Source organism: Pantherophis guttatus, chromosome 1, assembly GCF_059756535.1.
Source record: "Pantherophis guttatus breed Tessera chromosome 1, ASM5975653v1, whole genome shotgun sequence".
Lineage (NCBI taxonomy): Eukaryota > Metazoa > Chordata > Lepidosauria > Squamata > Colubridae > Pantherophis > Pantherophis guttatus.
Genome location: NC_142063.1, coordinates 65,707,561 through 65,725,921, shown reverse-complemented (window position 1 = coordinate 65,725,921; position 18,361 = coordinate 65,707,561). Strand labels below are relative to the sequence as shown.

Here is an 18,361-nt window from a genome sequence, read left to right as displayed (position 1 = left end):
CAACAAAATAAAATTATTTTAAAGCCTGTGAAAAATCCTACTGGATCAGCTCAAAGGCTCGTCTACTTTAGCATTCTACTTCCCTTAATGGACAACCACATGCCCGTGGGAAATCCATAAGCAGGACAATGGGAACTTATTGCAAGCAAGGTGGTTCATGCGTATGCTAAAATCAGTGCATGCTGGCCTTAAGCCACATGTCACAAATGATGCTATGTACTAACTGAATTTGGTGCTGATTCAAGGAAAATGTTTCCTTTGCTATTGGTAGCCACATCAGCTGCTTATCTGGGGCAGTATAATAAAGCATCTCAAAAGATCGATGAACAATGAGATGGATCCCAAAATCAAAAGACTTCAGTGAATGGGCTTCAGTGAAACAGCATCCAGAAATTGACCAGAGCTATGTTGTCATTAATGCTCAGTTGGGATTTTTACCCCTGGTTTATTGAACAAGTTTATTGCTGAATTGGATATTATGCTGAGCCAAAAATCAACTAAACGCTCTGTTGCATAACATTATGGACCTAATGTTTATATTTGGAGTACTAAATTATATATTAACCAATCTCAACCAATCTCATTGTTGTGCACTGACAATAAAGATTTGAAACTTGAAATGTTAAATATTCAAGAGTAACTTGAATATCACTTGTAATAAACTGTAGACTTTTTGCATTCACAATTATTGCTTTTTCGTAATTTTTGTCAAAAAGGCCTTCACTGTGGTCACTTTCTCACCATTTTATTATTTAAAAACTACCATATGAAATATTGAATTAGGATATAATCCTGAGAAATAGCAGTTGTAAAGCTGTTGTGTTTGAAACCTAACGAAATTATGTAATCAAGCAAATAACTTTTCAGATTCTATTGAATTCAGCTGTTTATGCTACAGGTCAGTAACAACTTATGGTAAGCCTCTTATTGTATATTTACTGGTGGCTGTTGACATTCTGAAGAACTGTCCTACATGTATATATGTTTCAAGATACTTGTGTCAGTTATTAGGTTAGGTATGCAAAATTCCTATGAGCAAAGCAAATTTTAAACTACATTCTACATGTCTCTTCTGTGAAAATTGTAGATAGCAAATATCCAAATTTTGACCAGTTGTACAGCAAAGATGGTGTACCAGAAATTAAACATTGTATTGTAGTGTTTTGGCTAAATAAACACACACTTGATTTATGAAAGTAAGCCATATTCAGTAGCTTGGAAAGAAGGAGAACATCATGTCTTTTGAATCTACCTTAACTTTAATGTATTATGAAAAGTTCTTACAGGTAAGATAAATTGTATTCATTCAAAAGTCTTGTTGATTGTGAAGTAGCCAAAATGTTTTCTCATATTTGTATATGATGCATGTACTATTTAGATCATACAAAATCAACCTAATATTCACCTGATGTTTCTGGTCATAGCTGTGCAATTCCTTGCCAATCCCAAAATTGATCAGAAGTGGTCTGAAGTGTTTGGTATCAGATTTGTCACCTCATATTTAGATTATAATTTAACATACCGGTATATACTTACATCAATCAATCATCTTAATGTATTTTATTAATGTTTAGCCACCTTTGTGCAATTCTGGTAAAATATTTGTAAAAAATCTTCAGGAAGAAACTGAGTCAATATTGTTTCAGTACTACATATATCAACTTCAAAGTTCTTTCATTCCTTGGTTTCATTCCATTCCTTTGATTTCATACAAACATTGAGCTGGAAGACATCTTGAAAATATTCTAATCCAACACCCTTCTCAAGGCAGGAGACCTTCTATCATCCTGGACAAATGGTTGTCCAGTCTATTCTTGAAAACTTCCAGCGATGGAGCTCCCTTTCCTTCCTTCCTTCCTTCCTGTTTTAGCCGTTGAATCAATATTAATTCCTGGCACCTGCCAGAATTAATCCATGCAGTTTTCTTGGTAAAGTTTCAGAAGTGGTTTGCCACTGCCTGCTGCCCAGAAGAATTGTCTGCTTCCGGCTGACAAGGTATGACTACCCTAAGATCACACAGCTGGTTTTATGCCGAAGGCAGAACTAGAACTCATGGTTTCCCAATTTCTAGCCTAGTTCCTTAATCACTACATTCTTCAATGGCATACAAATGAAGTGAATGAATGAAACACACATTTCAAAGCTTATGTGCATAATAATGAAAATGGCTTTGAAGTCAGAGGGCATGTTAAGGATATGATAAAAAACTTCTGGGTCAAAGTTACAAATCTTTATCAAGCTAATATACCATTTCATCTTCATTGCACAATTCTGTCATTAGGCTTTGGCTCAGGGGTGAAATTCTCCCGGTTTGGACTGGATCGCCCGATCCGGTACCAATGGCGGCGTGTGGTTTAGAGAACCGGTAGCAAAAATCCCTGCTCCCCCCCCCCACCATGCCCAGCTGAGTCGCACGATCATCAGAGGCTCTTTTTTTTAACTTTTCAAAGCATTTTTTCTACAACCTCTTCCGACAAAAAAATGCTTTTAAAAAAAAAAGCCTCTGATGATCGCGTGGCTCAGCTGGGATCATCAGAGGCTTTTCAAAGCATTTTTTACTGCAACCTCTTGGCCGAAGGGGTGGTTAAAAAAAATGCTTTGAAAAGTCTCTGATGATCCCAGCTGAGTTGCCTGATCAGCAGAGGCTTTTCAAAGCATTAGAAAAAATGCTTTGAAAAGTAAAAAAAAAAAAAGTTGGCCTCGCCCACCCAGGCACATTACACCCCCCCACCACCAAGCCACGCCCACAGAACCGGTAGTAATAAATTTTACATTTCATCCCTGCTTTGGCTTATCAGTTAAAATGTCAAATAGAAAAAGTGAGTGATGTTAATATTCAATCTTGCAATAAACTAATGGTGTAAAGCTGTTTTTCTACTGAATTACATTAATAAGGTAGAGCGAATACTTGAATTGAAAGTTGGAATCTAGTTTCTAAAGTGTGTGTTGTTTATCATACAATCTGGGAATTAGGAATTGAAGTATAATTACAGATTTACAGATTAACAGAGTTGGAAGGGACCTTGTAGGTCATTTAGTGCGACCCCCACCCAAGCAGGAGACCCTAGTCATATACACTTAAAGGGAGTGCAGTAGGCAAAGGGTGTCCATATGTCATATTGCCTATGAGTAATTAAGGAAATTCCATTCCACAAAGTATCAAGATTTCTCAATAAATATGAAAATACAGCTTCTGATTTCTGTCTGCCTGTCATGTTACCCTTCTTCACAATAAACAATTAGAGAGGCAACATCAGTGAACTTTTAATGTTCCAGTCTCTAGTTATCTAAGCAAAAGAACTGTACACACGAATAGGATGAATTACAGCTCTCAAGTAAGCCACATATATAAGTCTTTGTGGCTCATAACATTAGTAGGCAGGATCAGGGAACCCATGTGTTGTTGGCTGGCAGCAGGGACAGGATCCCTGTCATGAATGAAAAGCTATCACATTGCCTCATTCAAGTGTGATACATAAAAGAAATTAGAATGCAGATCCGTGCAGATCTGTTTCTCAACAGCGTACAAATAAACGTGCAGCCGTGGTTAAGATCACCAGCTCAAAGAATGACAATTCTGTTCTGAGAAAGGTAGAAAATACTAGAAACAGGCCCATCCATATTTCACATACTTCTCCTTCACAACCCTCAATGTTTATGAATAGAAAAAAAACCCTTTTCTGCATATGGGAAAAAAACTGCAGTAGGGCCGATGCCATCCTTCCTATGGTGGCCTATTTGTCTGAAGTTGGCTTTGAGGCATCTCTTCAGAGACATCTCTATGCTTGAAATAGTGCACTGCTTCCTATCCATGCCTACATGGATTCTTTTTTAATTCTTTATTCCATGTTCAGAGTATGAAATCAAGTCACGACTTCACTTTGTATTCAGGATGTCCTCATTTGTAAATGGGGGAGTATATTGTTTCTTAAATAAAATAGTGGTGCTTTTTAAGTCTGTTAAGTTGAAAAAAAAGTAAATTTTATGTTGTTGTGACATCTATTTCCTAATGACCTTCAGTTTAAATTTTTTTACAGTTGGAGATAATTCTCTTTCTTCTTCATGTTTGTTAAAACCATATAGGTTTTCCAGTAGAAACTGCTTGGAAGAAAAACTCAGAACAGGCAGTTAAAACACCTGTCACATATAGAGATGATGATGCCTGGGTTTTAGCTTGCAGGTTGAGGCAATCTGATCCTTCTGTCTATTTCACTGAACCAGAAAGAGTGGACAGAAGTCTATTACATCTTGAGCTAAATGTAAGTACCTTTATGAAATACTTTATTGCTGTTGTTTATTTACGCTATTATAGATCTGCTTACTGGGTTGGTTTCCCCATAGTTAGGCAATGATTTTTTCATTTGTTAATATAAAATATCATTTATTGCTTTTACATTCTTCCATCAGCAGTGTGACACAGCCTCAGCAATTCCTTGGCTATTCAGTCAGTCTGTTAAGGATGTAATGCTCTAAAACTAAGAAATTATCTTCTTACAATCATACATCAGATTTTACACAGTTATTGGTAACTGTTACAGAGATATAAGAAACTGAAATTGTAGATACCGTGTTTCCCCGAAAATAAGACCCTGTCTTATTTATTTTTTTGAACCCTGAAATAAGCGCTTGGCCTTATTGCCACGTGCTCAGAAGCCTGATTGGGCTTATTATCAGGGAATGTCTTATTTTGGGGAAAACAGGGTAGCTCTCCAGGCAATAATATTCAGTGAAGTCTAAATTTGAAATCAGAGTTCCATAAATATTTTGGAGTTTTTTCTTCCTGTTGTTTCATACCTTGTCTTAAAATTTGTTCCATGTAAAGTTGTATTGAACTTTATCTGTATGAGTACAGATGCTCCTTTCTCCCATTTCATAAAGGCAGATTGTGGAACGCATACTCTATGTATTAGTTTTTCATCTTCCATTTATATTATATTTTATACATATATATATACATACATACATACATACATACATACATACATACATACATACATACATATATATATATATATATATATATATATATATATATATATATATGATTAATTGTGCTGAAAATCAGTAACTGTTGATTGAAAATAATATTTATTATTTAAACTAGCAGCTAAATCTATACCTCTAATTATATAAAATATGAACTTCCCAACAGCTGGATAATCATGGAGCCTTGGCAAGTTCTTATTAATGGTGGAGAAGAATTTGGCAAAGTTATTTTAGGGAGAAGGTGGCACATTCTCCTCTTCGGAACTTCCTTCCTTCCAAATTAGCTGAAAGAAACCCTTAAAGGTAATATTATATAAAAGTGTTGAACTGCCATTCTCCCTCTGAAATAACAACCATGTGAAGGAGACAAGAAACAACAGAGAGAAAATGGTGTCAGAAAGGACATACCGTATTTTTCAGAGTATAAAACACACCGGAGTATAAGACACACCTTAATTTTTGGGAGGAAAACAAGCAAAAGAGAATTCTGCCTCTGCCTACTTAGCATCAGGTTCAGCCGCGTCCTCACTTCCACTCAATTTTGATAACGAGCAGCACATATCTTTTTATCTGTTTAAAACAAACCCTATCACTACGCGCATTTAACTGGAGTGAGTGCGGTGGGGGATGATTTACATGGGGGCAGAAGAGGGACTTGGCACCGAAGGCTCCGCTCCCCAGACGCCCCCATCTTCCTACCTATAGCCGTAGTTATTGAAAGCCTGGCTTTCTTCCTTCTTTGGCCTTCATTATGGTACCTTTCTATTTTGTAGGAAGCATGGCTTTCTTTCCCAGTTACTCAGAGGCTTTGGTTTAAGGTGGTGCTGCTTTACGCCACCCTCCTCCTCCTGCTGCAAGCAAGAGGTGCCTCAGAGACACTGCTGGGAAAGAGGCTGTCGATTACTGAGACGTTCTTTTCAAGAAAACTTATTGGGGTGCTCCTGCGATCCGCAGGAACTACTTGCTTTCCCCGAAGAGACCCCTCGCATGCTCTGGGGGGAGGGTCAGGGCACAGCCTGAGGAACGAACCTCTTTGGGATGGTCTTGGGGGGGGGAATCTGCCCGGCGGCTTTGGTGATTAAGTGGACTCCATTGTTCATGGCTGGTCCCCCCTCTAGCTGCCCAGCGGGCAGTTCAGGGCAGACAATGGCCAGGATGACTTCACTCCCCAGCAATGTGAGGAGCTGCCGCCACCATCTAAGCCCTTTCCATACCCGGGAGCTTAGCAGGAGCCCCTAAAGCAAAATGTCCCTCCTTTCAGCAACCGCTGCCTGTGGCCGGATTCCCCGATGCAATTCACAGAGCTGTGTTTCAGGCGGCGGCTGGTTCCCCTGTAAGGTGCATTGGGAACCGTTTTTGGATTCGGGGAGGAGATCGCAGCACTGCTGCCTGAAAATGCTTTCCTCCCCGATGCACATTGCAGAGCCACACACCCTCCTCAGCAGACTCACCTTCTCTTTCCTCCTGGCCAGATCCGCCACCTGAAACGCAATGTACTTTTTTTGCCTCCGCATGCCCCATTTTTAGAATTGGGAAGGAAAGCATTTTCAGGCGGCAGATCCACGATCCCCTTACCAATTCCAAAAATGGCCAGGAGGAAAAAGAAGGTGAGTCTGCTGAGAAAGAGGAGGAGGGCGTGCGGCTCTGCAATGTGCATTGGAGAGGAAAGCATTTTCAGGTGGCAGCGCTGCGATCCCCTCCCCGAATCCAAAAACGGTTTCCAGTTCCCTGATGCACATTACAGGTGAACTGGCCGCTGCCTGAAACGCGGCTCTGCGAATTGCATTGGGGAATCGGGCCAATGGACAGTGGTGGCTGGAAAAGAGGGACGTTTCGCTTTACGGGCTCCCGCTCGGCTCAGCTTCTGGGTGCAGAGAAGGCTTAGGCAGTGGCAACGGCGGCTCCTCACATTGCTGGAGAGTTAAGTCATCATGGCCATTGTCTGCCCTGAGCTGCCCGCTGGATGGCCATAGGGGGGACCAGCCATGAACCATGGGGTCCGTCTTTTTTGCCAAAGCCGCCAGGCAGATTCCCCCCCCCCCCGACCGTCCAAAAGAGGTTCGTTCCTCAGGCTGTGCCCCGACCCAGATCCCTGCCGCCTGGAACCACCTGAAAATGTGACACGTGGAGCCCAGAAATATCCAAAGGGTGGAGGCCGGCAGGTGGGCGGGACTACATTTGGACTATAGAATGCAGCCAGATTTTCACCCTTTTTTGGGGGGTAAAAAAGTCCATCTTATAGTCCAAAAAATACGATACCCTTCTTTATCTATATAATTAATATCAGGAGCTTCACATTGGATATAAACTAAACATTGTAGATTGCATTTCTAATAAAAACGAATATTGAAATAATGTAACAAAGTACTATAGCAGGATAACTTAGAAATACGCCAAACAGGTTTTTTTTCAAATATCTGTTTTTACATTATTCCTATATTTACTTACATTTGAACAGACTTTATTTTTTAAAACAAAAGTCCACTTATGTTGCAAAATTTCAAAATACGCAGGATGGGAGTGGTGGTTTCTATCTCTTAATTATAGAAGATGTTTTAAGAGCCTCCTAAGAAGCGGTGAAATCCACTTACTTTTGCTACCAGTTCGGGAACGGGAGTGCGCAGATGCATGCACAGATGGTAAAAAACCGGGATGTAATGATGTCCCAGCAGGTGGGCAGAGCCTCCCACCACCGGTGCTACCAGTTCTGTGAGCCAGATAGAACCGGGGGGGGGGGGGATTTCACCACTGCTCCTAAGTTCTTGCAAGTATTCCTAAACTTACAACCATTCATTTAATGTCCAGCACTGAAAAAAGTGATTTGTGACAAGTTTTCACACTTAACAACTGCTGCAACATCTCCATGGTCATGTGATCAAAATCCAGGGGCTTGGCAATTGGCATATATTTATGACAGTTGCACCGTCCCTGGGTCATGTGATCAGCATTTGTAATCTTCCAACTGACTTCCAACAAGCAAAGATGACAATGAAGGAAGCCAGATCTGCCTAGCAACCTCATGTTTCACTTAATAACCACAGTGATTTATTTAACAACTGTGGCAAAAGTGTCATAAAATGGAGTAAAATTCAGTTAACAACTACCTTGTTTAGCAAAATAAATTTGGGACTCATTTGTGGTTATAAGTCAAGGACTACCTATATTTATTTACTCTGTAAATTGATATCCTGCTTTTCTGTCAGTTGGGCTTTCAAAGGGGCTCTTAGTATAAAATGTTGTCTATTAACACACAAACACACCCAGTGAACACTGAACTACTATTAGTACCATTTCTTAAAAACCTTGGCTGAAGAAGACAATTATTTCTTTTCTTGATTGGAGAAAAAATGATATCGAAATATAGCTCCTTAGCTTGAGCATGAGACATGGGTCACTGCATTGTGAAATTTGGTAAGAGCACTTCTACTGCCAATCCTGAACAGGTTTATGCCAAGAAAGGCATGTTCTACATAAACTCTACATAAAAAAGGGCATCTCAACCAGTGGTGGGTTTCAAAAAATTTTCTACCAGTTCTGTGGGTGGGCATGGTGTGGCATGGCTTGGTGGGTGTGGCTTGTGGGCATGGCAGGGGAAGGATACTGCAAAATCCCCATTTCCTCCCAATCAGCTAGGACTTGGGAGGCAGAGAATAGATGGGGCGGGGCCAGTCAGAATTTTTACTATCGGTTCTCCAAACTACTCAAAATTTCCGCTACCGGTTCTTCGGAACTGGTCAAAACCTGCTGAAATCCATTTCTGGTCTCTACCCTAATGCTTAGCTTGGGCAGGGGTTGAATTAGAAGACCTCCAAGGTCCTTTGCAGCCCTATGACTCTATGATCCTCAGGACCTTTCATATGAATGGACTTCAGCTTCCAGAATTTTCCCACTAGCAAGCTAGCTGAGGGAATCCTGGAGTTGTCGTCCATGCAGATTAAAGTTGTTCAGATTGAGAAACATTAATTTAGCTAAACAAGGTGAAATCTTATTAGTATTTAAATGGAAGACTGCCAGGCTTGAAAATTAGGTTTGAAAGACAAAAACATCCTAGAAAAAAACATTTGCAAATTACTTTTGCACTGTTGCCAAGAAAATGACATGTCCACATAGATAGCAGGAATTAAAGTTTACTCAAGGAGATTATTTTTTTTTTACTCCTGGCTCATCAATTGTCTTTCCCATTTACCAGGTAAGATGAATAGATAAGTCTGAAAGAAAAGAATAAATACTGAGATATAAAAGGAGGTTACATTTTTAAGGAGGTTTACATTTTGTCCAGGAAAGCTTTTAAAAAAAGCTTTCCTGGACAAAATAGGCTGCCAAGCCTGGAATGAGTTTTGAATAATAGCTAAATTCATGAGTCTATCCAATTATCAAAACCATATTCTATAGCAGATTATTATTTTGTTATTTAACTATTATTTATTATTTAGGTGTTTTAATGAAAGGTGCTGCATAATTCATTTATTATTTCACATGGCAGGGTATTACAAAGTTTGATAGGAGAATGAGAGAGAGAGAATGAGACAGAGTGACCGGTGTGGTCCCTCCATTCTATCCTGCATTATGCTTTTTATTAGCATAACCTTAGATCACTGATGGCTAACCTTTTTGTTGTTGGATGCCGAAAGTATGTGCATGCACGTGTGACAGCATGCGTGCGTGACACCACCCATAATGCAATGTGGAGGCCCCTCACGCATGCGCACATGACCCCCCCATGCTCCCCGCACATGTGCACACAACCCCCACAATGCTCCTCTGCCCCCCCGTGCATGTGCATGATCCTCCCGCCCCGTTATGTCTACACCCATATCTATACATTGGTATCTCTATACCATAGGTGTTATGTCTGCCTTGTATGCAGCTTTACTCCTCTTTAGCATTCATCTGCATTGTTTTGTGATGCATTTCCTACCTATCTAGTATTTACCTCTATTTGCTCCTGTGAGGTACTTACTGTTCCTGTTGTATATATGTATTTATATTCTTGATGGCTTCTATAGCGTTTTAACTGCATTTTGATTAAAACTACTTGAAACACCTGCAGCCTCCTGGGACCAAAAACAGGCCGCGGGGGGCACCACACAACTCCACCTTCCCCCCTATCCCTGCACATGCGCACTCATCTCCCGCATGCGCCCTGCCCCCATCCTGAAAATTATCTGGCCGGCGGGAGGTGCACATGTGCAGTGGAGCTGAGCCAGGTGACGACTCACATGCCGACAGTTAGTTTATTATATTATTATTTTCTAAACTAAGATTATTAGTTGAAACATCTCTGGTGAAATTGTAGGTTTGAATGAATCCATGAGTAAACTGAAGCTGAAACTTCCTCTACATGGTGCAGAATTCAGTACAAAATATCTCTGCAAATTTGAATCCATCTTTGCTGTTTTATGAATAGTTAACACACAATTTGATTTAAAGTTTGCATGCAACTGTAAATGCCCAAGATCTCCAGGTTCTTCTTACTCTCATTTAGGGTCATCAATATGTTTTGCTTCCAAATAAGCTCCCAATGGCATGAACTTGTAAGAGGAAGGACATCTTCTAATTGATTCTTAAATTGTTTGAGTCCTTCTAAATACCGGAAGCATTTAACTATAATCTTGTTGCAGTAATAACCTAGGCTTTAATGTGTGAAGCACATTCAGAGATGATATCTGATAATGAGATTGTTCCATTAGAATCATAATTTCTTTCAACAATATAGTAAATAGAAACTACAGTATACCTTTGTAATGTAATATTACATATGAAGGAAATCAACACAATCCTTTTCTTAAATCTATGCCAATTCCCTGCTGTTTTTCAATTTGTTAAATTTGTTGAAATTTATAGTTTAGTTATATCATGGTGTGAGGAACATGGCCTTGGCAATTATATTTGAGAAAGACAAGACCTTAGAATATACTTTTCCAGTGCTAGAATGCAATGGAGAATAATATATTTATTAATTTTATTCACCCTCATTTAATTTAGCCTTGTGATAGAACTTTGGACAAAAAAAATCTTCCAGATGGCACAGTCCAAATGTTTAAAGATTTCTATGACACTAATAATCATTTTTACTTTATTTATCAATGTCAACAGCAGATATTGCTTGCATTTATCAAGTAAACATATATATATGTACAAGCTGAATAGATGGAAAGAGCTGTGACCTATTTAGCCAAAGCAAATAAAATCTCATTACCCTGTCTACAAATATTCCACTTAAGATGTTACATCACTGGTTTTAATTTCCAAAGCACAATAATTAGACTATAATTATATACATTTTGAGTAGTAAGACGTTCATCAAGGTGAGCAGGCTATGACTGTGTTCAAAAAAAGGGAATTTGGGAAGGTGTAAAGGGATGGCCATGAAAGAAGGAGGTAGAGGCAATGATTAGTTAAGAAACTAATTTGAGAAAATGTCTCAGACATACCTTTTCTAATTCACACAAAAATAAAAAGAAGAAAAGAAACACATTCAGGCTTCAGGCTTGCAGGATTCCTCTATGGCTGTTATAATAAAAGTAGTCTTCCTCTTTATGGCATTGGTTTCTTAGCCGGGCCTATCTTATAGGATTGACAAAAAGGCTTTCTTTCTTCCTGCAGAATTGGAGGTTTCTCTCCTCATGTAAGGAAACTGTGCCCTTCTCCATTCTCAAGGGTACACTATGTCCCATAAACAGATATTGAAGAGGGAAGGAATGAAGGGATTTAATATTACACCTAATTTATTTTATTTTATTTTATTTTATTTTATTTATTTTTGTCAAGCATATATAAGAATACAGATAAAAGTATGAACATGATTATGAATACATGAAATGGATACGAATAAAAAGGGACATTAGGACAGGGACGGTAGGCACGTTTGTGCACTTATGCACCTAATGGAATAGACAAAATGTATAAAACTATATTTTAAAAACCTTCAAGGTTTTTGCAGCCACCAAAAGCTGTGGGTGAAGTTCCTTAAGCAGCCCTGTCACTAATTTCTAATGTGATCGAATGTATGGATTATTATATTAAAGAATTATCTTAGCTTCTATTAATTATTCTATTTCCATTTAAACTAAATTAATATTTCTTTTTGCTTTGGCCTTGTCTGGTTTTCAAAAGCCAATGCATGCCTCCAATGTACCCTGTTTTCCCCAAAATAAGACATCCCCTGATAATAACCCCAATTGGGCTTTTGAGCGCATGGCAATAAGGCCAAGCACTTATTTCTGGGTTCAAAAACATATAAGACAGGGTCTTATTTTCAAGGAAACATGGTAATTCATCCAATAAATTTTATATTTTAGGGGGGGGAAAAATTACTGATAAATGTTAAGCAAGTAAGCTGAAAACCTGCTGCTCCTTGACCCACTTTACACTATTAAATTTTATGCCAGCAACACTACCTGTTCAGGATGCTTTCTTTCATAAAATGAATAAATAAGATCGATCACAAGTCCTTAACTGCAGAGGTATTCAGAATTCAAATAATTGTGTGTATAAAGTATATATGCAAATCCCCATGTGTACATTTGAAAAGACAGCGGAAATACATATTTCCAAATGTCCTGTTCTCTCAGAGTTAATGAATATTCTCTCTGTTTACTTTGCCCTCCCATATAACTTCTAATCCGTGGGTGTGGTGAAACTGGCTGATTAGTACCTGTTTGTGGGCCACAGTTTGCAGAGTTTGAAACACGGTAATATGAAACCAGTCCTCTTAGTTGATGTTCACTCGCTGCAAGCTACATTCCAGACCAAACCTGCACCAAAAGCGGAAGAGTGTTTTCTTTTTATTATTATTATTCAGCTTCAAGGGCAGTACAGTCAGTTAACTTCCACTCTTCAACATTTGGAATTCTCCAGAAGACAAGGCATGTTTTAGCAAAGAACTTCAAATAAATTCCAATCCATCAAGATTTTCCACAATTTCTGATACGTAGCCGCTCTGAAGATTTTGCTAAAGCAGCTTTTGACCACAGTGGGGATCTTTCTGAAATTTTCTGCTGACAGCTTTTTGTGACTCCTGAGCCGGCATAAGGAAATAGCAAACTGCAAGTACCAGTTGTTCAGTACTAACCTTTAACTCTATTTTCTAGAAAGTAAAAAGCTTTGGAATTCACCAAACTGTGCCTTGTGCGTTCAGTCGATTAGTTTGCAGATTTGCCTTGACAAAAAAAAAAAAAAGCCTTTTGTGTAAAAAGTGTTGCTGCTGAGAAAACGTGGCATGCAAAATGAGTGAAATCTTCCTATTTCTTCTGTACTAAAGTTGTAAGCGTTGGCAGGGATTTGTATTTCGTACCACTATGTTGTAGGAAAAACAGTGTATGATTTTGAGAAACAGCTTCCCTCCATAATGATTCAATTTACTTACTGAATGAAAAAAACATTTCTTGGAAGCAATTATATAGACATAACTAGTTCTTGTTCCAGGAATATATGTGTGTTTTGATTTGCCCAACATGGAAAAAAATAGTGATTGCAGTAAACTGCCTAATCCAGGGAAGGAGAAAGAGACTGAAGCAAGCCATGCTTTCTTAACTAAATTTTCTATGAAAGCACTGTTTGGATTTAGAGATAAATTAGAACCAGGAACTTCAAATCAGCAAGTGGTTTTAAAAGGAGTTCATAATGTCAATGGGGATATTGATAGCCATGTAGACAAAGAGGATGAGAAGAACATAGTAAATGAAGAAGCTGATCTAAATACAGCTGATCTGCTTCCAGAAACGGTGCAGGAGGAAAGTAATGTTCAGGCTGTTCCAGAAGCTGACACAAGAGACATATTTGTTTTGAAGGCGGTCTCAGGAATGGATGATTGGGCTTCAAATGACCCTGCAGAAACCATTACTGGTGCTTCAAATGTGTGCAGAATTTATGCTGGAAACTTTGTTGATTCTGAAGATAATGACAGCATAGATAATACCTCTATAGACTATGCTTTTGTCTCAGATGATCATCAGGCTGATGTTTATGGGACAAGAGACTTGGAAACACAGCAAAGGGAGCAGAAGGAGCCATCCCTCTCCGATTCCTATTCTAGCCACTCTCCTTTGTGTGAATTCAGCAAACAAGATTATAAGGATTCCATTCTTGTTCAGGGTACTTTGGCTCATACAAGTGACACAGAATTAGACAATGAGGCTACAGATGTAGACTCACATGGAAATGTAACAAACTACCCTGTGTTAAATTGTGCTGTATCATTGGAAGATAATTATCAAAATAAAGAAGACACAGAACTATATACAGAAATGGGTAGTACTATAGCAGGGGATAACACAGAGCCAATTCTACCAAGTTGCAAATGGCCGTCAAAAGAAATGGAGGATACAATACCAGAAATGTATTCAAGTTCAAAGGTTAGAACACCAATCAAGGAACCTATTGGTTCAATTGCTACAGCAAAAGATATTCAGGAAGCTGAAGAAGAGCAGGGATCTCTTTCAAGTAACTGCAGCGCTGATTCTCCTACAAAACCAGCTTTGAGTGAAAAGTCCTTTCAGCTCCCAGCCTTCTTTAGTGGATTACGTGTTCGAAAGAAAGGGTTGTCTGCAGATCCAGAGGAAACTATCACCGAAATCAAACAGAAAGACAGTGATCTAGCTATGCTCAAACTAAGACAGCCCGTTAAGAAGTCAAATCTTGCACCTGAGCCGGTAACCAAGAAGAAAATATCAGAGCCGAAAGGTTCTCCTACCTTTCTAGAACAGCTTTCTCAGTTGTTAGGGCCTAAAACTGAGGAGAAAAGTATTGATGACGTAGTACTAGCATCTGGAGAGGTCCAAGAAAGGAAATCTTATGTGAGAACGGATCCAAGTGAAGAAATGAAACCAAGTCCTGCAGAATCTGCACTGGATGCATTTAAAGCTTTATTTACACGTCCTCCCAAAAAAGAGACAACTGCTGACACTTCAGAATTAGAAGCAATAAAACGCAAAATGAAACATGAAAAGGAAACTTTGATGGCAATATTTGAGAGATCTAAACCAAAATCCGGTGATGCAGCCACAGAAACAAAACCAGTAGGTTGATTGATTCTCTTGTGTGCTACATTTAGAATATAGTTGCAAAAGCCTGGAGTTTTTGATATTTAGGTTTCTTGAGTGGGAAGAATTAAAATAATGACAGTAACTTCTAATGCAGAAAATGTACCACCAAACTGAGGCTGCCCCCCATTTTATTTTTCTCAGCACAGTACTAGATTATCTTGATAAAAGTTGTGCATAAAAACAATATTGTATAAAATAGCAATGTACATTATGCAAATATAGATTATAAATTAATAGGCAAAATCTTGTATGGATGAATTGTCAGATTATATTTCATTTAGAGAGAGAGAGGTGACAATTGAGAGGCTTATTTCCCTATAATTTATAGATTTGTGACTTACTCATTATTTTAATTTGTTTTTAAACAAATCAACAATTAGTCAACATATTGGTAGGCAAATACTCCTGGTAAAAACATTTTAAAATAATTTGTTTATATCTAATGCATTAACATTTTGCTTTTGTCCAAGAGATTTAAACCAGGATCATGATATATGTTACACTTTTATCTTTAAAAATAAACCTACAGGGTAATGTAAATTGATGATTATTATGCTACACAAATTAACACCATGGGTGTTAACAACCTGGACATTCATCTAGTTTGACACTGTCAATTTAATCTTGTGCCATTGTGTGTTGTCTATCATTTTCTATAGTTGGTAATCCCATGTTTGAAATGTATATAAAGATAACAAGCTTACATGGAGTGTTAAGTTACTGTGATACCTTATACAAAGAGGGAAAAATGCAGAAGATGATCCACTAGTAAAAAAATATAATATGATTAAATTCTACCTGAACCACATAAAAAGTCCCCAAATATGTGCAAGCTTTCATTTTTATTCCTCCTCTTCAAGTTAAAAGTACTGCAAAATAAAAATAGGAAAAGAAGAAAAAAAGTGTATTTACAATAATTTATAAAGTTAATGTTGAATATTGTAATACATTTTTTATAATACATTTTTCTGTGGTTTTGTTTTGTTTTATCAGGCTGATGTAATTCCTTCAGAACAGGATGACAAGACTCCAGGAAGACTCCAGACTGTCTGGCCCCCACCCAAAGCAAAGGATGAAGAAGAGAAAATAGGCTTAAAATATACAGAAGCAGGTAACTGAAAACAGGGATACATAGAATTAGTAATGATAGATTTCTTACATGAATGTTTACACAATGTGCTTGAAAACAAAAGTTATTATATCATTTCCGGGCTACAGTTTCAAAGGTTGACATAAGTAAATGATTTTGAGGCCAAATAGTTCTGTTCCTTATTACAATGCTAATAATAATAATTATAATTATAATAATAATTATTATTATTATTATTATTATTATTATTATTTTATTTCTATACCACCCTTCTCCCAAAGGACTCAGGGCGGTGTACAGCCAATTTAAAAACACAGGACACAACAATGATTAAAAATTAAAATAATTAAATAGATTTGGCCGATTTAAAACCCCAAAAATTTAAAATACCCCAATTTAAAATTATTATGTTGATAGCCCTGCCTGGCAGAACAACAGGGTCTTCAGTGCGCAGTGAAACACCCGGAGGTGTGGTTAACCCCTCTTTATTGAAAAGACATAGATAAAAATGAAAGAAGAAATGCAAAATAAAGTGCAGAACTTTCTTACTGAAAAAATAAATCAAGAGGAAAAAGACCAGCATTGTTGCAACAAGGAAGGCTAGAATGGCATTTTAGCAGAAATGTTTTATACTTTGGTGGTTTGCCTTTTGGCAAAGCATAGAATGCCTAGGAAATGAAATATTAAGCATTTCATACTTTGACATCCCAGCTTTGACATTCTATAGAATTCCTAGACATTCTATAAAATGCCTAATTTCACATGTTGATGGTAACCTATATAAAACGTTATCATGGTCCATGACAAGTGAAACATAATGAAAGACATAGGAACGTAACACAGAAAGCATTAAAACGTATATTTGCAAGGTTCTAAAATTAGGAGTTAATAGCTTTATGATATGTCACGTATATATTAGAGTTTCTGAGCAATCCTCCTTAAATGTGATATATATGAGGATACTTTTTAAGGAAATCTTTTTCAAACTATAACCCCAAACTTTAAGAATCATGATGATGTGACTGAGACTCTCAGAAGGAATCCATAGCATCCTGGGAAACAGCTTTGACTCCCCCCCCCCAAACAACTGTTGGATTGGGCTAGGAAAAAGAAACACTGTCACACTCCCTTGGGGAAAAGTTTTGATTATATAGAATGTGCTCTAAATGGCATTTTCACTGTTCGCTGAACATTTAACAAAAGAAGAGAGTTTAGAATGCATGGGGCTGCACTCAAAGATTCTCATCTAGTTTGAGAAATGCCAGAATTAGTCACACTTCAGTAAGAAAGGAAAAAAATTATTCATGATGTCTTAATCCACTGATCGTCAGCGAAGGGCTAATACCTTATAATGTGGGCTGCTCTGGGTGGACACAGTGTTCCAAAGACTTGAAATATTATTACTTATCTAACACATGCAGATTCTCATCACAGCTATTCATCGTTTTGAGCCTAAAATGTTAGCAACTTATTTACAGTCACTTTTGAATCAGCCATTTCCCTCCTAATGAGGGAATTTAGGTTGGCTTCCAGGTGAACTTTTAATCCTAAATGACACAATCAAAATCATTAGCTGATTTTTGTGCTATAATGACTTCTAGAGAATTCTCCCAGGCTATAGCTGTCACAGAACATTCTACTTACATAACAGTATAAGCACCGAGCTGAATCCAGCTCCTTTTCTGAAAATAGGATCATTTCCTTGGTTGACATCTGCTCAGGATATTTTCATCAGTAAAAAAGGAAACATTCATTAATACCCTTTTTCAACTTCTCCCACTATTGCAAATAATCATGGACATATTTAGCTGATTATGGGAGCATGGTGAGGTTTACAGAACAGAATAACAGAGTTGGAAGGAACCTTGGAGGTCTTCTAGTCCAACCCCCTGCTCAAGCCAGAAACCCTGTACCATTTCAGACAAATGATTATCTAATCTCTTCTTAAAACCCTCCAGTGTTGGAGCACCCACAATTTCTGGAGGCAAGTTGTTCCATTGATTAATTGTTATAACTGTCAGGAAATTTCTCCTTAGTTCTAGGTTGACTTTCTTCTTGAGTAGTTTCCATCTATTCCTTTGGAGAATATGTTGACTCCCTCTTATTTGTGACAGCCCCTTAGATGTTGGAACACTGCTATCATGTTACCACTAATCTTTCTTTTTATTGAACTAGACATACCCAATTCCTGCAACTGTTCTTCATCTGATTTAGCCTCCAGTCCCCTAATTATTTTTGT

At 38.0% G+C, this 18,361-nt stretch overlaps 1 protein-coding gene across 4 annotated transcripts in view; it reads left to right on the top strand.

Moving 5' to 3' along the window:
• Window positions 1-18,361, top strand: part of FMN1 (formin 1) — a 124,745-nt gene that overhangs the window by 25,107 nt on the left and 81,277 nt on the right. For 2 of the 4 annotated variants that reach the window (XM_060687456.2, XM_087875397.1), the window contains exons 3-4: window positions 4,084-4,259; window positions 16,026-16,143. The exons of 1 other annotated variant lie outside the window; for it this stretch is intronic. In XM_060687456.2, the coding sequence (XP_060543439.2) occupies window positions 4,084-4,259; window positions 16,026-16,143 (294 nt within the window). Of the gene's footprint in view, window positions 1-4,083; window positions 4,260-12,663; window positions 15,006-16,025; window positions 16,144-18,361 lie in introns of those variants that run through there. One more of the 4 variants, XM_034417912.3, reaches the window with a different exon arrangement.